The 24436-nt window shown below is 41.4% G+C and overlaps 3 protein-coding genes across 5 annotated transcripts in view; 2 read left to right on the forward strand and 1 right to left on the reverse strand.

The window, feature by feature from the left end:
• The window catches only part of LIPA (lipase A, lysosomal acid type), a 118499-nt gene that overhangs the window by 55599 nt on the left and 38464 nt on the right, over nucleotides 1-24436 (reverse strand). The window lies entirely within an intron of this gene.
• Nucleotides 2222-7222, forward strand: LOC132573666 (interferon-induced protein with tetratricopeptide repeats 5-like). Its single transcript, XM_060241292.1, has 2 exons — nucleotides 2222-2281; nucleotides 5343-7222. Exons 1-2 carry the CDS (start codon nucleotides 2277-2279, stop codon nucleotides 6778-6780), a joined length of 1443 nt encoding a protein of 480 aa, XP_060097275.1. The 5' UTR covers nucleotides 2222-2276; the 3' UTR covers nucleotides 6781-7222.
• On the forward strand, nucleotides 2230-23796 carry LOC132573667 (interferon-induced protein with tetratricopeptide repeats 5-like). 2 transcript variants are annotated; one of them, XM_060241294.1, is made up of 2 exons: nucleotides 2230-2281; nucleotides 22337-23796. In XM_060241294.1, the coding sequence occupies exons 1-2, from the start codon at nucleotides 2277-2279 to the stop codon at nucleotides 23769-23771; spliced, it is 1440 nt and encodes a 479-aa protein (XP_060097277.1). In that variant the 5' UTR covers nucleotides 2230-2276; the 3' UTR covers nucleotides 23772-23796. The 2 variants fall into 2 exon arrangements, with proteins under 2 accessions (XP_060097277.1, XP_060097276.1); XM_060241293.1 differs by lacking the exon at nucleotides 2230-2281 and adding an exon at nucleotides 17354-17448.

Consider the following 24436-nt stretch of genomic DNA (forward strand, 5'->3'; position numbering starts at 1 on the left):
AGTCTTTACACACATGCACTCTTGTCAGTAAAAATTTATTCACAATTATAGCTTGCTTGTCTAATGAACAGGTCAGCTCTGACCCTGATTAACTTGCATGAAATGGCAACTGCACATATTGTGTTCATCACCGGAGGGACCACATGCTCTGACTAATGTGATTGGCACACTGTCAGTTCATGTGGACGCAATGTTTAAAGAGTCCGCGGGATTTGTTAAATTGGTGGATTTTCCTTAAGATCATATGGCCACAGTTAGTTCTAAAACAAGATTTAGAAATCTGCTGTATAGCTGCTGTTCATATATTTAAGTTGTTTAAAGGCATTCCTCACTCTGCTGGTATCTCTGTACACTGAGGAGCATCACAAATGGGGATAGAAAAAACAAGAGCAATCCTGTCCTTGTGTGGCAATTGGAGACCCAGAAGTCTTCAAGTGGCCTGGGCAGCCAACTTTTTCTTTCAGCCTATTTGTGCAGGAGGGTGGGAACAGGACCTCTCTTTCCCGAGGGCATCTGCTTTAGGAAACAGAATACTGGACTACTGACTATAGTTCTGTCCCTTATGTTGTTTAATTTGGCCTGGGGTGGCCATACTAGGGCTTGGGAGACACATGTGGCTCTTTCATATTGTGTTGCTCTCGAAGCCCCGGTGCCCTGTGCAGTGTCAGCTCTTCCACTAGGCAAACTAGGCATTTGCCTAGGACGCTGGCCCTAGAGGGACACCAAATTAGGCAGCCCAAGTTTTGTTTAAAAAAATTCCTTCCCCTCCCTGAATTGCTGCTGTCTTCCCCCCACTGCCGCTGCTTCTCACCGCCTCCTTCCCCTCCCTCTCTGCCCCAAATTGCTGTTGTCTTCCCCCCATTCCCATTGCTTCTCCCTTCCTCCTTCCCCTCCCTCCCCAACCCAAATCGCAACTGTCTTCCCCCACCCCCGTTGCTGTTTCTCCCCGCCTCCTTCCCCTTCCTTCCTGCCCTGAATCGCTGCTGTCCTCCCGTGTTGCTGCTGCAAAGGTAGAATGTGGAGCAGAGGTGGGGGGTGGCAGGCAGCAGGGCTGCCTGGGGTGCTGTGGGCCCTAGGCCCCGTTCACCTGCTTGCAGCAGGCATTCCTCTCTTGCAATCACTTCTCAAAAACAAGCATTTAAAGTTTTAAGTTGCTTTCCTTCCACTTCTACCTCCCCATCTATTTTCCTTCCTTCCTTCCATTATAGGTTGGTGGGATTATGGATAAAACAAACCATCAAATCAATAAAACAATAAATACTAAGATCATTTAAAAATGTATGCAAAAAATCTAGCAACAGCTTCCAGCCAGCCCACATCATTTGAAAACAACAGTTTCAGAATAATATAATTACTAGAGCACTGAATGTCAGAGCTGACAAGAGACCCCAATATATCATACCTAGCTCCAATAAACAAGGGTCAGTGTAACTGCACATATGAACATATGAAGCTGCCTTATACTGAATCAGACCCTTGGTCCATCAAAGTCAGTATTGTCTTCTCAGACTGGCAGCGGCTCTCCAGGGTCTCAAGCTGAGGTTTTTCACACCTATTATCCTGGACTCTTTTTTGGAGATGCCAGGGATTGAACCTGGGACCTTCTGCTTCCCAAGCAGATGCTCTACCACTGAGCCACAGTCCCTCCCCTAAGATGGTCTCTGTTGCTCCAGACACACAAGAACAATTTCTTTCAATCCAGGGAATACCTTTAAGCCTTCCTGTGCATTTGGCTTTAGGAAGTCAATTACATCTTCCCAAAAGAATTAAACATCTGTGTTTGGAATAATTAGTAACCAAATAATTAACAGCCAAATAATTAACATCTGACATTCATGTCTTGCGGCTCTCAAACATCTGACATTTATTCTATGTGCTTCTTACATTTAACAAGTTTGGCCACCGCTGATTCGGCAAGTGATATTTCTGATTGGTTAATAATCACAATCCTTTCTTTAAAAAAAAATATTTGCACCTAAGGGCCATAACTGGTGCTTACTGAGCAGAACTCAATGAGCGTGAAGAAAAGGAAACAGATTCCAGACTTCTGTTTTTGCCAGTGATTCAGTTTTAGGTTTCATTTCCTAAGAACTGCCTGTTAGTTTCTCTTTCCTCTTACAAGCAGGCAGAAAAACACACCCCCTAGTCTAGTCAGACCTGGGAGACTGTAAAAGAGGATATTGTAACGGAACCAGTCGTCTTTATAGAAAAGCTATCCATTCCTTTTTCAGGAGAAAAGGCCAGATTACTTGACAACAAAGAATAACTTGGAAATCATGAGGTGAGTCAGGAATCATAATGAAGTTTGCCTTCTTGTCAGGAATCATAAAGAACTGCTGCCTTCTTGTTTATATGCTTTATCTAATACCAGGGATGGCCTTAAGTAAAGGAGTTCTTCCATAGCTAAATGTAATTCTTGTTCCCTAACAAAGGATGGAATTCTGAAATAGGGATGCCATCCTCCAGGTGTATAGTAAAGAAGGGGAAAAAACACAGAAGGTTGAAGTCTAAGCAAAACCATGTTTGGAGTGTTAAAGTATCACTAATTACTATTACTCAGGAGTATCACTATCAACTTTATAGCATAATTGTTATTTTCATATCATAAAGTTAAACAGTTTACAATTACTTCTTTGCGAACATACAAAAAGCAGCTGTATAAGACATATGAACATATAATAAATGACAATGAATAAATTACAAGGTCCACTGACACAGGAATGATAATTTGCACACAATTAATTGTAGTTTATTCATTGTCATTTATTATATGTCCATATGTCTATATGAATTTTTGTACAGCTAATACAGCTATTTTTTTGTATTTTTTTGTATGTTCGCAAAGAAGTAATTGTAAACTGTTTAACTTTATGATATGAAAATAACAATTATGCTGTAAAGTTGATGGTGTGGCCTGGAGATCTCCTAGAAATATAACATCTTCAGACTACAGAGATCAGTTCCCTTGGAGAAAATGGATGCTCTGGAGGGTAAATTCTATGATATTGTATCCCATGATATTGTATCCTGCCCTCTCCAGACTCCCTCCCAAAATCTTTAGGGATTTCCCAACCTGGAGCTGGAAACACTATGCAAGTGGCTGGAGGCGGGGTGGGACCTAGCAACACTAACCAATTCCTGGATGCAGTTTTGGAGTGGATGTGAGGGAATGAACTGAAACTTATTCCTAACAAGATAGAAATACACATGATGTATTTCTTCCCTGGGACTTAAGATGCCACCCGTTCTGGATGGAGTTGCACTCTTCTTAAAGGAACAGGTCCATCTTCTGGGAATACTTTTGGAGCTGGTCCTACTGCTGGACAAGTAGGCAGCAGCTGTGGCCAAGAGTGCCTTTTACCAGCCTGGACTAGACAGCCAACTGCATCCTTTCCCAGGCAGGAAGGATCTGGCCACTGTGGTGCATGCTTTGATTACATCTAGATGACTAAATGTAATTATTATTAAATGATCTAGACTACTAAATTTAAATTAGATTATCTGAGCGTCTGGTAGTTGATTATTAGAGTGTAGCTGGTTCTGCTTGATTATCTCTTGCATTGTGTTTCAGGTGTCATATATTTGACTTCATTCGTTTTGTATGTCTTATCTCTCTGCAGGAACTTTATGTATTTATATATTATTTGTTTGTTTGTTTACATCTTTGACTTTTAGCCTACTTACTTACTCCTGCTGCTGCAAGGCTCAGGGTGGGTTGCAACATAATACAGATAACAATGATAAAAACTATTACAAATGATTTAAAACACAAACAGTACATCACAGTTCAGATCATGTGCAATTCAGCATTTCACCTTCTCCAGGGGTAAATTTGATCTAGGGGAGGTGGGGAAAGTAAGGGGGAGAGGAACATAAGGGAGAAGGACGCTATCTGGCAAGGTCTATATAGTTCTTAACCAGGAGCCTCAGCCATAACCCTGGTGGCAAGCCCCATGAAACTGCAATAAATGTTGCAGGGCCTTGATCTTAACTGGCAGAACGTTCCACCAGACTGGGGTTATGGCTGAAAAGACTCTGACTCTGGTCAAGCCTTAATGGATACTCCTTGGCCCAGGCATTCTCAGCAGGTCTTTCCCCTGCGAGCATAAAGCCCCTTTTGGGGGGGGGGGAGTACCAGGAGAGGCAGTCTTGTAGTATGTTGGTCCCAGACCAATTAGGGCTTTGAAGGTTGAGGACATATTATCAAAAGGACATACTATTTTGATTGAAAACTTATTATTAAGAGATAATTAATTTCCTTCGTTAGATTATTTAGAAGGCGGCACCACTAGCTGAAGCCCCGGTGTGTTTAGGAAGTATTTTATAGTGCTTCGCTGTTCTGCTGTTTGGAGTCAACCCAATCATTTTGGTTTTATTGCATGAGTTTTAATGAGTGAATTTAAATACAACGAGTATAATTAAGTAGGGTTTTAATAGTAATTATAAAATACACTTTTATTTGTTTGTCAGCCATAACCAGGTTTTACTGTGTATTATCTATTATGCTTAAAATTATGCCATAAAATTTCAATTCCAGGGATGGACATTTTCTTCAGGTAATTTCATATCACTCTTTTATGGAAACATGGGTGACTGAAGAGATTTCTTTGGTGGGCTACATGATATTAGTGGCTGTTGCCCAAAAATGAGGAGAAGGGTGGGCATCCTAGGACTTGATTGGACTGTTTAATTTTTAATTATGTTAATCCTGAGGAAATACAAAAGCTATATGCTTCTTATGCTTTGGCAATCTGTAACATATTAAGAAATTTAGCTTTGATAGTTTTGTAAGCTCATACACCTCCTTTGCAACACAGACAATGCAGAGTGTAAAGCTACCTTATTTACCTGCAAGGAATTCATCCCCTAAATTCATCTCCTAAAAGTGCTATAGATGCGTAAATTATGATATATAAGCTACCTCCCTCCCTTCTCTTTCATAGTATACCTTGGAAAAATCCTGGTTTTGCATATGATTAAATACATTTATTGGGACTTTTGTGGGCTCCCCAGTAAATCATAGCTTTCACAGCTAGGAATCCACTGCTTTTGTTTGTATTTTGACTAACAAATAATATTGTTAATTGGGTTTGCCTGTGTCCTTTATAAAAATTATATATCCAGTACCTGGCATTACATTTTATGGCACATATGGACCAACCCCACAAAGTAATATTTATGTCAGAACCAGCCCATGTAACAAATGAGTTTGGCAGAAGAAATATATGGGGGGAACTGAATGAATTATTGCAGGAGCTTAGAGGTAAGTTGTTCAGGCTAAATATACTCAGTTCTGAACTTTGCACCATGTAAATCTTCGTCTCTCCCCTCCTATTTTGTAGTGAGGTTTCGAAGGGATATTTGCAGAGGATCCTGCTGCAGCTCGAATGCCATTTCACTTGGATGTTGCTGAAAGAGGACATCACTCCCAAGGAGCTGGAGGAAAGGGTTACAAATCAGATTGAATTTTTACCATCCAAATCCAAAATTCAAAATTATAACCTGCTGGCCTATGCAAACCATTTAAATGGCAAGAAAGAAGCCACTCTGGAAAATTTACAGAAAGCCGAAGAGGCTGTGCAAATCGAACACCCAAAGGAGATTGAAAAGGCAAGTCTTGTTACCTGGGGCAACTATGCTTGGGTGTACTACCACATGGGCCAGCTTGGAAAGGCACAAGAGTACATAAAGAAGGTGGAATGTGTCTGCAAACAACATGGAAGTGACTCTCCTCACAAGATGAAGCTCCCACTTATCTACTGTGAAAAGGGGTGGGCACTCCTCAAATTTGGGGGAGGCTATTATGAAAAGGCCAAGGAGAGCTTTGCAAAAGCATTAGAAGAAGAGCCCCAAAACCCAGAATTTAATGCTGGCTATGCAATCACATTATACCGTATGGAAGATTATTATGGGAAGAAATCCTCCGCAGAAGGGTCATCACTGGAGCCCTTGAGATATGCAGCAAGTCTGAATCCCAATGATGCTTTTCTTGTGCCTGTCTTTGCATTGAAACTACAGGAAGTTGGTGAAGCTGAAGAAGGGGAAAAAATTATGAAGGAGGCCCTTCAAAAAAATCCAGACGTCCCCTATGTACTGAGGTATGCTGCCAAATTTTACAGGAAAAAAGGTGATGTCATTAAATCCCTGGAACTTTTGGAAAAGGCATTAGGGTTGACACCAAACTCCAGCTTTCTGCACCACCAGATTGGCCTTTGTTACAGAAAACAGTTCCATGAGATGAAAAGGGCCAGATGTCAAGACAGAGAAAAGATGGAGGAGTTGATCAGCCATTGTATTTTTCACTTCCAAAAAGCAGTGACGTATAAATCCAAGTTTGTCTATGCTTACCTGGACCTTGCCAACATGTATGGAGAAGCAAAGCGTCTTCAGGAAGCAGAGGAAACATTTCAGAAAGTATTCGCCATGACTAAGCTATCCTGTGAAGACAAACAGGAGCTCCACTTCTCATATGGCTGCTATCAGCAGTTTCAAAAAAAATCAGAATCTGAAGCTGTGAAACACTATCTGGAAGGGTTGAAGATGGAAAAAGAATCATATGCAAGAGAAAAGTGCAAAGCTTCTTTGAAGAAACTGATAGAAAGGAAAATCAACAGAAGTCCAAGAGACTCAAAGAGTTTTGGCATCCTCGGATACATTCACCAACTCAGTGGAGAAAGGCGTCAAGCCATTGAGTGCTACGAACGAGCCCTGGAGATGGATCCTGACAGTGAAGAATACCTAAGTGCTCTCTGTGCTTTGAGACTTTCTTTACATACCTAAACCTTCCTATGTGTGCTCATAATGTAACAAAATTCAGAATGCTCTACTTACTTCTCAATAGTTACATCATAGTCCCTGTGATTCCTTTGATGTAGTTGAGTTTAAGATTACACAGCCTTTGATAACTGAACATTAGGCATTAATTTGATCACATAAATAGGGTATTACATTACAGGGATGCCTCATAACAGAAATCTTGGCATTGGGTTTTTGATATATAGGCATGGATGGAGGGAGATCCTATGCAAGCATTAGAAAGTCTTGATCCCAAGTCATTTCCAAGGTAATATTTTTGTCTGAACCATTCCACAGTCTCTCAGCACTTCCAACTGGTCATGGAGTACATTTATACTGGTAAATTTTCATATATAGCTGGATGTTTTTGACATTAAATATAAAATGTATAAATATGAAATAAAATGACATAAATGTGTGTATTAAACTCATCAGTGTTTTGCTTAGAAAATTCATGTGTAAACAACCATGTATTTCTCCCTAACATCTGTCTACATAAAAACAATTCTCCTGACTGACTCACCAATGTCAGCTTGTGTTCAATGGCTTCCTATCGATACTAACCATATTGCCTATACTGTTTGTTTGTTTAGGACTAACCTCCTTGCCCCTTAGTAGAATGCAAGGTATGTCAGAGGGAGGCAGAGGAAGGGAGGGGAGCCTTGGGCGCCAGGGGCAATAAACGGCTGGCAGAACAGAGAGAGAGACACCGTGCCGTTTCCCAGGCCTCGCAAGGCCGCCAGGCGGAAGGGGGAGTGTGGATGGCTCAGGAAAGACAGATAACAGGCGTGTGAATCAAGCCACTCTGAGAGGGAAAGTAACTTTTGTTTTAAGAATGATTTAAAGGGGCCTGCCTTTGATGTACCCCCATATATGCCAGCACCCATCCAATGTACGTTATCACTTTCAAAGGTCTTCTTCAGTAGAAACATTGTATATCCAATAAAGAAATTTATTTCTGAAGAAAGAGTTCTTTTATTCTGGAATCTCAATGAACACTACGCGGACACCTAGCCCAAACCCCTGGACCTAGAAACCCAGAATTTGGGGAATGCATTCCTTCCATAACATAAGCACCCACTAAGAAGGAATTTTTAGAGATCCCACGACTAAGGGGGTGAAAATGGGTAAAATGTGTTTTTGCTTAGGGGTAAAGCTGTGCCGTGTGGCTGGCAGGCTGCTGCATGCTTGTACACTCCTCTCTCTGATTGGTCAGCTGTGGAGCTGTGTTCTGAGGTGGAAATCAGTTAACAGAGACTGCACACAGTTGAACAGGTATCCTAACTGACTCATCAACACCCAGCCCAAACCCCTGGACCTGTGTAATAACGTTGCTACTGATGCTGGGAAGGACATAGGGTTGCCAATTCCATGTTGGGGCCTCAGACAGATATAATGCCATAGACTCCACCCTCCAAACCACCCACTTCCTCCTGGAGAACCATTGTTGCTACTCTCCACGGGAGGGCTGGCGCTCACTCAGAATTACAACTGCTGTACAGAACATTGTTACTGCTGTTGGGAAGGAGATAGGGTTGCCAGCTCCAGGTTGGGGAATTCCTGGAGATATGAGAGGAAGAGCACAGACAGAGTAGGATTTGAGGAGGGGTGGGACCTCAGACAGATACAATGCCATAGGCTTCACCCTCCAAACCAGCCACTTCCTCCTGGGGAACCATTGCTGCCGCTCTCCAGGAGAGAATGAAAAAACCAGAGAACCACAGTGAAGATTAATAGCAATCAAAAAATAACTGGAAAATCACGAAAAACAATAAATACAATTTCTAATACTTTAAACAGAATTCAAAAAGCAGCAGCCAAAACCATGTCATGGAAAATTTAGTAATTCTACAAAACACTAATCTCTATAGCATCTATAAAATCATATTCATGACAATACAATTAATAGCACTACTCATAAATTACAGTAAACCCTTCATTAAAGTCCTAAAGTACGTCGTTGCTTCAGAAGACTTTCAAAGATTTAGAAGGACGATCCTGCTGCTCCTCTTGTGGTGGATTAAAGTGCTAGTGCGCTCCAACAGTCCTGTGGCCGATATTGAACTTAAACGTTGATAGATGTCTCAGTAAGAATTTTTATCCAGCCACAATCAAGGCTTCAGTTCTTGGAAAAACAAACCAGTGGGTGTGTGGATAACTTCTGACGGGGACACGCATATATCACCATTTCTGACCCAGTCTTTTATCAAAGAGGCATCTCCCACTCATCTAAAAACACAGCCACACAGTAATTTCTGACAGCAATATACAAAATCTACAACTCAAGTCAAAAGTCCTTTATGCAGCATTTTTTTCCCTATTTACACCTTGCCACACCCACAGGTGATCACATAGACCACGTGACACGTGGAACAGGTGCTGAAATGTCTCAGTCTAACTTTCAGTCCACTGCCAGGATGTATAAACTCCTTGGTGTTCATAGCCAGTGGACAAACTTTGCATCTCCCACAGGGAAAGTTCCCTATCACCATCTCACGCTCCAAAATAGTATATGGACTCGTCGCAGGATTAAAAGTGAATAAGCAGAAATCCAAAATGCTCACGAAAAATATGTCATCTCAGGAAGTTCAAGAACTTGAAAGGAAAATGGGGTTTAGTTGTGAAAAAAAAGTTAAATATCTTGGGATAAATATAACAAATAAATGCAGTAATCTGTATGATAATAATTTCGTACCATTGTTAAAAGAGATAGAACTTTCTTTGAAAAACTGGAGTAATTTAAACTTATCTTTTATGGGAAGGGTTGCCCTGGTAAAAATGAACATCCTCCCCAAAGTTATGTTTTTATTCCAAACGATTAATTTTGCTGTCAGAAAAGCTTTTTTTGTAAAAATAGATCAACTGACCAAATCTTTTATTTGGCAAAATAAGAGGCCTAGGGTTAAGTGGAAAATTTTAAAGGATTATAGGGAAAACGGGGGACTCGCCCTTCCAGATTGGGAAACGTACCACCTTGCCTGTATGACATTATGGCTGAAGGAGTGGATAACTTTAGAGAATACGCGCGTGCTGGTTCTAGAGGGTTTTGATCTCCAAGCAGGATGGCACGCAAATCTCTGGTATATTACTAAGGTTCAAAGATATTTTAAAAACCACTTAATTCGCAAAGCCATTTTTGATGTTTGGTTAAAGCTTAAAAAACTAATATATACTAAGACTCCTAGGTGGTTGTCTCCGGAAGAAGCATCCATTCAGCCTCTCCTCTGGAATCCCGTTAAGAAGATTAGATATCAGGATCTTTTAGACGAAAAGAATAACTTGAAAAATAAGACGGAACTAGAATCGTTGGGAATAAAGATTGACTGGTGGACAATGAACCAGATAGTATCAAAGTATAACAAGGAAAAGCTGATAGGTTTTACAAAAAGTAACTTTGATTTCGATAAATTATTACTGACAAAGGAAACTAAAGTAATTAAGTGGGTATATAACTATCTGATTCAAATAAAATTGGAGGACGAAGCTGTAAAAGAAACAATGATTAGATGGTCAAAGAATTTTCAATGTAATATTAGTCTAGAACAATGGCTCACTCTTTGTAAGATGAATTATAAGATTATGAAACCAGTAAATTTTCGTGAAAACTTTTTCAAAATGTTCCACAGATGGCATATCACCCCACTACAGATTTCCAAAATCAACAAATCTAGCTCGCCTGATTGTTGGAAGTGTGGAACAGTTACAGGCTCATTTTTTCATATCTGGTGGAGCTGTAAAATCGCTAAAAAATATTGGATAATGATTTACGATATGTTAAAGGAAATATTGGGTACGAATGTACAATTTAAACCCGAGGTGATGCTTCTTTCCTTAGTGAAAAAAGAAGTGTCTATAGAGGATGAATATATAACGGTTTATATGATCACAGCGGCGAGGATAGTGTTTGCCAAATTCTGGCAACAAAAGAACTGCCCGGACATAAATGAGGTGATTGATAAAATTCTCCAAGCTGCCGAAATGGATATACTTTCTAGGTTATTAAGAGGAGAGTCCAAAGAGGAAGCTAGCAGAAAATGGGAGAAATTTTATAATTGGCTCGAGAAAAAAAATTATAAGAAATAAATGTAAACACGGTACCCTCTATTATTGACATATTGTCACATTATAACGGAAAAGGCAAGGCAAGCTGTTCGTTATTCCTCTTTTCTGGTTGTTTGCTCTTTTGTTTTATGCTTTATGTCTTGATCTTCCCGGCTTGTTACACAGGCTTGCTATACAGGTTCTTTTAAGTATGGAAGAAATCCACACTCACCTCCACCTGGGTGACTGTTGTCTGTACTATGTGACACAGATATTCCTGTATTAAGAATTACCTTTGTTTTGTATCTGTATTTGTGAATCACATTTCAGATTTAATAAATAATTTTTGAAATCTAAAAAAAAGGGAAAAAAAGAAAAAAAAGAAAGGGCAGCTGCTGTGAGAGCCCTCTCCAGCCCCACCCACCTCACAGGGTGTCAGTTGTGGGGGGGGGGGGGAAGGTAAAGGAAATTGTGAGCCGTTCTGAGACTCTTCGGCGTGGAGGGCGGGATATAAATCCAATATTTTCTTCTTATGGTTTCAGTTTCAGGTGTGTTCGTGGTTTCCTTTTGAGCATTATTTTTTTATGGTAGAGAGCAGCTGTTGTGCATTAGCATTTATAAGGGTGTAAGTTTGTTAGCTATGTTGAGAGTTTCTCCGTGCTTAGTGCTGTGAGGCTGTTACCTGAGCAAGTCCTCCACTTGCACCTGCTAGCATGGCCTTGGGTCAGCCATAGCTCTGGCAGAGGTTGTCCTTGAAAGGGCAGCTGCTGTGAGAGCCCTCTCCAGCCCCACCCACCTCACAGGGTGTCAGTTGTGGGGGGGGGAAGGTAAAGGAGATTGTGAGCCGTTCTGAGACTCTTCGGCGTGGAGGGCGGGATATAAATCCAATATCTTCTTCTTATGGTTTCAGTTTCAGGTGTGTTCGTGGTTTCCTTTTGAGCATTATTTTTTTATGGTAGAGAGCAGCTGTTGTGCATTAGCATTTATAAGGGTGTAAGTTTGTTAGCTATGTTGAGAGTTTCTCCGTGCTTAGTGCTGTGAGGCTGTTACCTGAGCAAGTTGGAGAGCAACTTATATTAAAAATGCTGCATAAAGGACTTTTGACTTGAGTTGTAGATTTTGTATATTGCTGTCAGAAATTACTGTGTGGCTGTGTTTTTAGATGAGTGGGAGATGCCTCTTTGATAAAAGACTGGGTCAGAAATGGTGATATATGCGTGTCCCCGTCAGAGGTTATCCACACACCCACTAGTTTGTTTTTCCAAGAACTGAAGCCTTGATTGTGGCTGGATAAAAATTCTTACTGAGACATCTATCAACGTTTAAGTTCAATATCGGCCACAGGACTGTTGGAGCGCACTAGCACTTTAATCCACCACAAGAGGAGCAGCAGGATCGTCCTTCTAAATCTTTGAAAGTCTTCTGAAGCAACGACGTACTTTAGGACTTTAATGAAGGGTTTACTGTAATTTATGAGTAGTGCTATTAATTGTATTGTCATGAATATGATTTTATAGATGCTATAGAGATTAGTGTTTTGTAGAATTACTAAATTTTCCATGAAATGGTTTTGGCAGCTGCTTTTTCAATTCTGTTTAAAGTAATAGAAATTGTATTTATTGTTATTCGTGATTTTCCACAGTTATTTTTTCATTGCTATTGCTCTCCAGGAGAGGGCTGGAAATCACTCAGAACTACAGCTGCTCTCCAGATGGCAGAGATCAGCTCCCCTAGAGAAAATGGGTGCTTTGCAGCTGGACTCTGTCATTATACTCTGCTGAGGTTGCTTCCCTCCTGCTTCAGTCTGCACTGTGACTTCAGACCACTCACAGACTTTCAGCCTAACCTACCTCACAGGGTTGTTGTGCAGACCAAAAGGGGAAGTCAGCTCTAAATCTGAATAGACGTTTTTCATAACAGAACAGAAAAGTGTGAGCGAAACCATAAATGCTCTGCATTGCATTATTTTCCTTCTTATTGATTCACCCTTTTAATGGGGCTATATCTTCCAGATTGGCTTTGTTGCATTGTTGTTAATGTTGATTTTAGCTCTGACCTGGATAGCCCAGGCTAGCCTGATCTCAGAAAGTTAGCAGGGTTGGCCCGGGCTAGTATTTGGAAGGGTGACCTCCAATGAATACTATAGGCATCACGCAGCAGCAAAGAAACATCTCTGAAATGTCTCTGAAAAAAGTGTAGTTTACCTCCTAGTGGTGCATAATACTAAAAGAGCTAGATTGCCAGCCAATCTTATGCTCTTCTGGCTATACTACACATACTTCCCTACAATCATTATTATTAATTATTATTATGTATATAACCGGTTTTTCTTCCATAACTGATAATCATCCGATCTTTAAAGTGAGAATTCACATGTCTTTCCAGCATTCATCATGGATTACATGTAAATTCCCAGAAGGTGGCGGTGTTGCCTATATTAAAGCCAGGTCCTGACTCCTGAACTAGGAGGATTCATTTTGTTAAAGCTATGTTTACATCAGCTGTTTTTAAACAGGAGAGTGTGATTTAGGGAGTGCAGGGAACTTGGTAGACTATAAAGTCATGCAGTCCACCTTCCAAAGCATCCATTTTCTTCAGGAGAAGTGGATTTATTTAATCTGGAGATTAGCTGTAATTCCAGGAAATCTCCAGCCCCCACTTTAGATTAGCAGCCCTACATGCAGACTTTTTGGTCACTAACTGTTAAGAGTAGCTCTTAAAAGAGTAATTCTGTCTTCACTGTCATCTCTATCTCATCTGGAGGTCCCAAGCTCAAGGGACAAATGAACCCTCTGGCAGAGATTGGGAGAAGTTGGCAAAAATCACCCCCTTCCATTTGTGGCAGTCCTCCTTGGATTTAAGCCAAAGAAACAGAGGCACAGGCCTGTATCCAACTTGTCTGTTTTTTATATTTTATTCAGGATTCAGTTGGACTGCAGGTGAAGACTGAATTGGACTGTGTCTTTTTCATGAAGACAGACTCTTGAAATTTTTTTAAAAAAACACTTCCTGCTGTTTTAATATGAAGAATCACAGGCTGTTGTCCATGCAAAAATTGTTAAGAGATTTGTCCTTTTATCATTTCAAAGATAGCAAAGGTACAGAGGTCTGTGAACCAACCAATGAACCCTTGCCAATGAGTTGTGATAACTGGAACCTCCAACCAGGACTTCCCCCCACCCCATTGACCGATCTTTATCTGTTAATGAATGGGCCAAGTTTAATAAAATTCACGAAGGATGTTACAAAACATGTTATCTTGTGAAAAGCCAACATTCTATTTTTGTTGTTGTTCAGTTGTACAGTTGAGTCCGACTCTTTGAGACCCCATGGACAAAGTCACACCAGATCCGACTGTCTTCCACCATCCTCCAAAGTCTGCTCAAATTCGTGTTTGTTATATCAGTAACGCTGCTCAGCCATCTCATCTTTTGCCATCCCCTTCTTCTTTTGCCTTCTGTCTTTCCCAGCATCAGGATATTCTCCAGTGAGTGCTCCCTTCTCATTTGGTGGCCAAAGTATTTGAGCTTCAACTTCAGAATCTGACCTTCCAGGGGACAGTCTGGGTTGATTTCCCTTAGAACTGACTATTCCATTAGACTGAAAATCCATTAGACTATTCCATTAGATGAAAATTCCATTAGAGAGGTGTAAATCTGGAGCTGATTGTAGTAATTGCTCCTCCACTACATTTAATAAATTAAACTTGTTAGTTTAGAAGTAAAATGAGAAGAGATGTGAGTGTGAACTGGTTGTGCCAGCTGAACTGGTTGTGATGAAAGTGTGATAGTCAATAACAGCAGGGACAACTCAAAAGGTGGGCGTGGTGTGAAATATGTTAGGGATTATTAGGAAAGGGATTGAGGATAAAACAGCTGATATTGTAATGCCCCTATACAGATCTATGATGCAGCCTCAGTTGGAGTACTGTATACCAACAGTGGCCAAGGAGCTCTTTCACACATATTGCGTGGCTCTCAAAGCCCCCACTGCCCCATCAGCCAGCTTGGAGAAAGTATTTGTCTCTTTAAACCCCAGATGCTTGGAGAATGTATTTAAAGCTAAAGTTGCTTTTGTTCCACCTCTCTTTCCCTCCCCCAATTTATTTGCTTTCTATCCACCTTTCTTTCTCTATCTCTCTTTCACCCTCCCCTAAAGTTAAGTGTGTTCTCCAAGTCCCACCCCATTGCCATGCTAGCTAGCTAGCAAGCTAGGCTCAGAGAAGGCATTTGTCTCTTTAAATCCTTTCTCCAAGCAAAGCTGTGGGTCCAAAAAACACTGAGAAAAGAGGCTGATGAAGTGTGAGACAGGCAAAACCGTGAGGGCTCCTTTCTATTCCTTTTTCTCTCTATTGCAATGTCACAGCAGAACGTTGAAGGACTCCACCCTAAAACACTTACTTATGGACTTGGTTAAGGCTGGTTCCTATGTAAAAACATTTAAGTGTATAATTTGGGGGAGTAAAAATACCTTATTGTTCCTTTGTTCTTCATTTGGTCTTATATTTGCACTAAATCGATAGTATGTACACACAATAAGAGTGTGAATATTTATTGTTGACCGGTGATTTGATTATTTCCCTGGAGAAGATTGCTGCTTTGCAGGCTGGACCCTGCTGAGGTCACTTCCAATATTCCCTCTAAACTGAGTTAGTGTGAGCCAGCTCACAGTTTTTTGGCCTCTGGCTCACACATTTTTGTCTTAGCTCAGGAAGGATGGCCACAGAGCAAACTAATTTATGCAGTAGCCAAATTGCTTGCTTGCAACTTTAATGTCAGTAGCTCACAAAGCAGAATTGTTGCTCACAAGACTTAACAGCTTATAGAGGGAGCATTGGTCACTTCCCTCCTTCTTTTGTCCACACTGCGATTTCAGACCTAACCTAAGACTTTCAGCCTAACCTACCTCAGAGGGTTGTTGTGCAGATCAAAATGGGATGAGGAGAATGATGTAAGCAACTTTGATCCACACTGTACTTTTTCTAGGAAGAGGCTGTGGAGAGGAGGGAGGAGATGGAAAGCTGAAGTCAGATCAGTTCCCCTATAGAAAACAGCTATCTTGGATGGGTGGGAAGACACCAAGTTGGGGGGAGTAGATGCCTCCACTTGGGTGAGTGCGTGGGAAGACAGCAAGGGTGGAAGGACACTTGCCCAGAGCCTTGTTCTGAGCCCATTGTATTTCCCTCCACAATGGACCTTATTGCTGGTAATATATAATTGCACAGCAAATCAGACGGGGGCGAGGGCCAGAGCGAGTACAGCCACATTCATGTTTTGTGGCTCTCAAACAGCTGATGTTAACTCTATGAGGCTCTTACATTAAGCAAGTTTGGCCACCCTTGCTGCATACAACTCTAGTCACCATATTTCCAGAAGGAAATCACAGAGCTGGAAAAAGTGCAAAGGAGGGCAACCAAGATGATTAATGGATTGGAGTACCTTCCCTATGAGAAAATGCTGAAGAGTCTGGAACTTTTCAGTTTAGAAAAGAGATGACTAAGGGGGAACATGATAGAGTTTCATAAAATTATGCATAGGGTGGAGTGAGTTGACAAAGAGAAATTTTTCTCCCTCTCCCAAAATACTAGAACTCGAGGGCATCCAATGAAGCTGATGCGTAGTAGGCACATGACAGACTAAAGGAAATACTATATATACAGAGTGATTAAAAAGTAGAGTTTGCTGCCAGAAGACGTAGCGATGCCCACAGGAAAAACAGCTTTTAAAAGGGATTAGCTCTGACCCTGATTAACTTACACAAAATGGCAACTGCACATATTGGGTTCATCACGGGACCACATGCTGTGGCTAATATAATTGGCACACTGTCAGTTCACGTGGGCTGAATGTTTAAAGAGGTCTAAGGATCTGTTAAATTGGTGGATGTACCTTAAGATCACATGGCCATAGAGAACCACTGTATAAGGTGTGTGAGTTGGTCTTCATATAGTAAAGTTGTTTTAAGCCATTCCTAACTCTACACTGTGAAATATTATCTCTGCATGCTAAGAAATATTACAAATGGGGATAGAAAAAATGAGAGCATGATTTAGCCCTTGTGTGGCAACCAGAGACCCAGAAGTCTTCAAATGGCCAGGAAGCCAGCTTTTTCTTTCAGCCTGTTTCTGCAGGAGGCTGGGAACAGGGCAAGTCCTCTCTTTCCCCAAGGCATCTGCTTTAGGGAACAAAATACTGGACTACTTTCAGGCTGTAATTTTGTCAGTATGTTTAATCTGGCCAGTGGTTTTTCTGTTGGGTTAATAATCACAATCTTTTATTTAAAAAAGAGATTGCCACCCAAGGACCAAAGCTGGTGCTTGCTAAGCAGAACTCAATGAGCTCGAAGAAAAAGAAACAGATTCCAGAGTTGTGTTTTTGTGAAGGAGTCGGTTTTCAGTTTCATTTTTTAAGAACTGTGTGCAAGTTCCCCTTTCCACTTACAAGGAGGCAGAAAAAACACACACCCTGGTTTATTCAGCCCTGGGGGGACTATAAAAAAGGAAACTGTAACAGAGCTGGCAGATATTTAACCTTTACAAAAAGGCTATCCATTCTTCAGGAGAAAAGGCCAGATTACTTGACAACAGATAGCAACTAACTTGGAAATCATGAGGTAAGTCAGGAATCATAAAGAACTGCTGCCTTCTTTAATTTTTTTTTTAAGGTAAAGGTAGTTCCCTGTGCAAGTCCCAGTCGTTTCCGACTGGGCTAATGTCGCATCACGATGTCTTCACGGCAGACTTTTTATGAGGTGGTTTGCCATGGCCTTCCCCTAGGGTTGCCAAGTCCAATTCAAGAAATAGCAGGGGACTTTGGGGGTGGAGCCAGGAGACGCTAGGGGTGGAGCCAGGAGCAAGGGTGCGACAAGCGTAACAGAACTCTAAAGGAAGTTCTGGCCATCACATTTAAAGGGACGGCACACCTTTGAAATGTCTTCCTTCCATAGGAAATAATGAAGGATAGGGGCACCTTCTTTTGGGGCACATAGAATTGAACCCCCTGGTCCAATCTTTTTGAAACTTGGAGGGCATTTTGGGGAGAGGCATCAGATGCTACGATGCGAATTTGGGGCCTCTACCTCAAAAGACAGCCTCCCCAGAGCTCCAGATACCCGCGGACCCATTCTCCATTATTTCCTATGGGAATACATCTCCATAGGGAACAATAGAGTTCCCAGCAGACATCCTCCTCCCCTCCCCTTCCCCCCGCTTTCTGATGACCTGAAGCGGGGGGGGGGATCCAATCTGGGGAATCCCCTGCCCCCACCTGGGGATTGGCAACCCTACCTTCCCCAGTCATCTACACTTTACCACAAGCTTGCTTGGAGTAATTATATCTACTGACGTAAGAAGGATGGAAGGCTGAGTCAACCTTGAGCCAGCCACCTGAACCCAGCTTCCGCTGGGATCGAACTCAGATCGTGAGCAGAGCTTGAACTGCAATACTGCAGTTTACCACTCTGTGTCATGGGGCTCTTCTTGTTTATATGGCTTATCTCAGGGGTGGTCAACGGTAGCTCTCCAGATGTTTTTTGCCTACAACTCCCATCAGCCCCAGCCATGCTGGCAAAAACATCTGGAGAGCTACCGTTGGCCACTCCTGCTTTATCTAATACCCGGGATGGCCTCAGGTAAAGGAGTTCTTTCCTAGCTAAATGTAACTGTTACGTAACAACGGATGAAATCCTGTAGGGATGCCATCCTACAGGTGGGGCCTGAGGATCTCTCAGAATTACAACTTATCCCCAGACTACAGAGATCAGTTCCCCTGGAGAAAATGGATGCTTTGGAGGATGGATTCTATGGTATTACACCCCAGGAAGGTCCCTGCTCTCCCATGCTCCACCACTCCAAAATCTCTAAGGATTTCCCAATGTGGAGCTGGGAACACTATGCAAGTGGCTAGGAGTGGCTTTTACCAGCCTTCCTTGGGCAGGAAGGATCTGGCCACTGTGGTGCATGCCCAGATTACATCTATATTAGATTTCTGCAGAAATTACAAAACGATTCTGAGCATCTGGTGGTTGATTAGGGTGTGGCTAATTGCACTTGATTATCCCATATATCTTAGGCATCTTATGTATTTTACTTCATTAGTCCTGCATACTTTATCTCTCTCTGGGCAGGAACGTTTGATTGAGAACATATTATCAAGAGGTAATTACTTGCCTTCATTAGAAGGCAGCACCATTGGCGCGTTTAGGAAGTATTTTGTAGGATTTTGCTGTTCTGCTATTCTGCTGTTTGTCAACCCAGTCATTTTGGTTTTATTGTACAATTTTTCATGATTGAGTTTAAATAAAATGAATATAATTAGGTAGGTTTTTAAGTAATTATAGCTACTATAACCAGGTTTTACTATGTATGCCTAAAACTATGCCAAAAAATTCAGTTCCAGGGATAGGCACTTCTCTCAGACAATTTCATATCATTATTTTGCAGGAAACATGGGTGACTGAAGAGATTTCTTTGGTGGGCTGCATGATATTAATGGCTGCTGCTCAAAAAAAGGGGAGAAGGATGGGTGTCCTAGGGAAGGATCTGTCTGTTTAATTTTTAATTCTGTTCTTCTTGGGGAAATACGAAAGTTATACTCCTTTCCTTATGCTTTGGCAATCTATTAATAATTTGGCAATCTCTTAATAATTAAGAGATCAATTTTTGATAGTTTTGTCAACTTGTGTACCTCCGTTGGCACATAGACAGTGTAGAACAGTGTAGAACACAGCTGTCAAACATAAGGCCCTGGGGATGGAACAGTCTTCCTTATTACATCCAAAATACATCCAGTGAAAAAGGAACACAATAGCCAGAATGTGCAATCCACAGAAATCCAATGGTATTGTAAAGTTTTGCCCAGAATCTATCACAAGACTTCTTGAGTAAATACAAAAGAAGCTTTTGATGAAGAATCATGCAGCAAGTCATTGTAGCATGCACATGCAAGACTACTGTCTTGCCAGACTGATCATAAGTGAAAAGTTACAGTCCAGATACAGGTTACATGTTAATGGCTTTTCATTTCTCCCCCCTAAAACTCTTTGAATTAGTTCCCAGTTGCTTTTCTCCGAGGTCGCATTCCAGCTCTGCAGACATCTTCTGTTAGTAGCTATCTTCTGTTACCAGGGTGACAAGATTAGGCCCTGGCTTCCCACATTGATCTACCCTCTACTGTGACTCCATACATTACACCATGAAGGACTATAATGAATATATATAAAGATTAACAAATGTTGATATTAAAATATGTGGATTAACACAGTCATGAATATATATGTGTTAGTACATGGATACGCTTTGGATAACTGACCATTCATTAGCAATGACAATACTAGCAAGAAAACCAATGTTTCTGAACCACAAATCTGAAAACGAATCCTTGTCAGGGACTTGTACCTGACAGGTATATATACTTAGGATGAGAGCCAGTCTCAGTTGGACGGATAGCCTCTATAACAACATTGTGCAGTTCTATCCTCCTCCGTATAACTTCAATCCATAATAATAATGTGCACTGATATTCTGTGATTGTTATGGATTGAAATGAATACAGAGGAGGATAGAACCACACAACTTCGGAATAGAGGCCAATTGAGACTGGTTCTCATCTTAAGTATTGAATTTCTTTCAGATTACACATTCTGGCTATTGTGTTCTGTTTTCACTGGATGTATTTTGGATGTAATAAGGAAGACTGTTTAATGTTATGGTTTAAAATGTTTATAAAAAACAAACAGAAGAACGTTGGAATTTGATTTATTTGAGACTTTATTGCATGGAAGCTAAATCTCTTCCCAACTGGAGATTGGCAACCTATTCAGAAGGTAGTGGAGGAGCAAAGGGTAAAAGGGGTGCTGATGTCAAGCACAATTCTGAATAGTCTCAGAGCCAGGAGGCAGAGTAAGTATAAGGGTGGGTGGGGGATGGCAACATCTCTTCTCTCCCACCCAGGGAGGGGGTGCTGAAAAACTACCTTCTTTACTTGCAAGGAAGATTGTTGTTGTTCAGTTGCACAGTCGAGTATGACTCTTTGCGACCCCATGGACAAAGTCACGCCAGGCCCTCCTGTACACTAATCTCCTAAACATGCTATATACACACATATAGTAGATAATTTGTACAGAATATAAGATACCCTTGTGTGGTATCCCTTCGAAAAATCAGTCTCGCATATGATTAAATGCATTTATTTGGTCTTTTGTGGGTTTCTCAGTAAATCAATTGCTTTCACTGATTGGAATCTGCTTTTGCTTGTGTTTCGAGGAGGACTTTTTTTGTAGAAAAAGCCCAGCAGGAACTTATTTGTATATTAGACCACACCCCTTGATGTCACCATTGTTTCACACAGTTTTTTGTAGAAAAAGTCCAGCAGGAACTCATTTATATATTAGGCCACACTCCCGATGTGTTCCTGTGCGTTCCTGCTCAAAAAAACCCCTGATTTTAAATAACAATATTGTTAATTGCGTTTGCCTGTGTCCTTTATAAAGTTTATAACTCTGGTACCTGACATTACATGAAGATGAAGATGAAGATATTGGATTTATATCCCTCCCTCCACTCCGAAGAGTCTCAGAGCGGCTCACAATCTCTTTTACCTTCCTCCCCCACAACAGACACCCTGTGAGGTGGGTGGGGCTGGAGAGGGCTCTCACAGCAGCTGCCCTTTCAAGGACAACCTCTGCCAGAGCTATGGCTGGCCCAAGGCCATGCCAGCAGGTGCAAGTGGAGGAGTGGGGAATCAAACCCGGTTCTCCCAGATAAGAGTCCGCACACTTAACCACTACACCAAACTGGCTCTCCTGTTATGGCACATGTTATGGCCTGTCATGATCCTATGCCTAGTGAGGCTTGTAGGCTTCAAGGAAGCCTGTGTAGGAGTAGCTACAGGACCTACATCTCCCGGATCCCTTATGTCCCTCTGATATGGTGAAAACAGTTTTGGAGGGTAAACTGGCCCATGAGGGATCAGACTTGGAAGGAAAGCATAAACAGACCAAGCTACAGACAGGGTGTGTCCTCTCTGGAGAGGCTGCAGACAGAAGAGTATTATCCCTGGAAAAGCTGCAACAGGAGAGTGCCCTCACCCAAGGGTGGGTGAGTCTATTGGGATTAGAATATGGGAATGTCTAGTCAGACACTTTAGGGCAGGGGTGTCAAACTCATTTGTTAGGATGGCAGGATCTGACACAAATGGGACTGTGTCAAAATATAATGCCAGGTTGTGGAGATACAAACTTATAATGGACACAGACAAACACAATTAAAGATATTATTTTTAACTTAAAATACAAACATGATTAAAACTCCTCCAAATAGTGGAATTTGGCAATGCAATTTTTAAAATAAAACATCAAGAAAAAGCACAAGGCTCTCACTGGGAAAAATGAAATGGCATTGTAAGCTTCTCTCCTCCGCCCCCCCAGTAGTTTAGAGATAATTTGTTCAGTCCTGAACTTTGCGGTATTGTAACTCTTCTTTATCTCTCCTCCTATTTTGTAGTGAGGTTTCGAAGGAATCTTTACAGAAGGTCCTGCTGCAGCTTGAATGCCATTTCACTTGGATGTTGCTGAAGGAGGACATCACTCCCAATGAGCTAGAGGAAAGAGTTGAATATCTGATTGAATTTGTACCATCCAAATCCAAAATTCAAAATTATAACCTTCTGGCTTATGCGAATCATTTAAATGGAAAGAAAGAAGACGCTCTGGAAAATTTACAGAAAGCTGAAGAGGCTGTGCAAATAGAATACCCAAAAGAGATTGAAAAGGCAAGTCTTGTTACCTGGGGCAACTATGCTTGGCTGTACTACCACATGGGCCAGCTTGGAAAGGCACAAGAGTACATAAAGAAGGTGGAATGTGTCTGCAAACAACATGGAAGTGACTCTCTTTACAAGATGAATCTCCCACACATCTACTGTGAAAAGGGGTGGGCAGTCCTCAGATTTGGAGGAAGCTGTTATGAAAAGGCCAAGGAGAGCTTTGCAAAAGCATTGGAAGAAGAGCCCCAAAATCCAGACATTAATGCTGGCTATGCAATCACATTATACCGTATGGAAGATTATTATGGAAAAAAATCCTCCGCAGAAGGGTCGTCGCTGGAGCCCTTGAGACGTGCAGCAAATCTTAATCCTAGTGATGCTTTTGTTGTGCCTATCTTTGCATTGAAACTACAGGAAGTTGGTCAAGCTGAAGAAGGGGAAAAATATATCAAGGAAGCCCTTCAAAAAAATCCAGATGCTCCCTATGCATTGAGGTATGCTGCCAAATTTTACAGGAAAAAAGGTGATGTCATTAAATCCCTGGAGCTTTTGGAAAAGGCATTAGAGTTGACACCAAACTCCAGCTTTCTGCACCATCAGATTGGTCTTTGTTATCGAACACAGTTCCGTGAGAAGAAAAGATCCAGATGTCAAGACAGAGAAAAGATGGAGTTGATCGGACATTGTATTTTTCACTTCCAGAAAGCAGTGGAGCATAAACCCAAGTTTGTCTATGCTTATCTGGACCTTGCCACCATGTATGGAGAAGCAAAGCAACTTCAAGAAGCAGAGGAAACATTTCAGAAAGTATTCACCATGACCAAACTATCTTGGGAAGACAAGCAGGAACTCCACTTCTCATATGGCCACTATCAGCAGTTTCACAATAATTCAGAATCTGAAGCTGTGAAACACTACCTGGAAGGATTGAAGATTGAAAAAGAGTCAATTTCAAGAGAACAGTGCAAAGATTATCTGAAGAAACTGATAGAAAGGAAAATCTACAAAAGTCCAGGAGATGCAAAGAGCTTTGGTATCCTGGGATACATTCACCAGCTCAGTGGGGAAAGTCGTCAAGCCATTGAGTGCTACGAACGAGCCCTGGAGATGGATCCTGACAATGAAGAATACCTAAGTGCTCTCTGGGTCTTGAGACTTTATTTACAAAGCTAAACCTTCTCATGTGTGTTCATAATGTAACAAAATTCAGAACCAGGGATTTTTTTGTAGAAAAAGTCCAGGAGGGACTCATTTGCATATTAGGTCACACCCTCTGATGCCAAGCCAGCCAGAACTGCATTTCTGTGCATTCCTACTCAAAAAAAGCCCTGTTCAGAACACTCTATTTACTCCTCAATATTTCTGCATAGTCCCTGGGATTCCTTTGATGTAGTTGATCTGAAGATTATATAGCCATTGGTAACTGAACATTAGGCATTACTTTTGACCACATATATGACATATTTTGTTACATAGATGCCTCATAACAGAAATTTTGGCATTGGGATTCTGATATATTAGGTTTATAGGTTGAGGGAGATCATTAACCAGCACCAGAGAGTCTTGAACCCAAGTCATTTTCCAAGATATTTTTTTTCTGAACCATTCCATAGTCCCTCAGCGCTTCAAACTGGTCACAGTTTCACGGAGTACATTTGTACTAATAAGTTTTCATATAATAGGTTCATTAAGGCTCCAGATGGCCAGGGATCAATGTTCCTACAGAACCACCTCTCCTGGTATGCCTCACAGATTGCTTTACACTCAGGAGACCACCATCTACTGAAAGTCCCTGGCCCAAACAGTGCCCAGCTGTCCTCAGCTCCAATTTGGTGGAA

Source organism: Heteronotia binoei, chromosome 6 (assembly GCF_032191835.1).
Source record: "Heteronotia binoei isolate CCM8104 ecotype False Entrance Well chromosome 6, APGP_CSIRO_Hbin_v1, whole genome shotgun sequence".
Taxonomy (NCBI): Eukaryota; Metazoa; Chordata; class Lepidosauria; order Squamata; family Gekkonidae; genus Heteronotia; species Heteronotia binoei.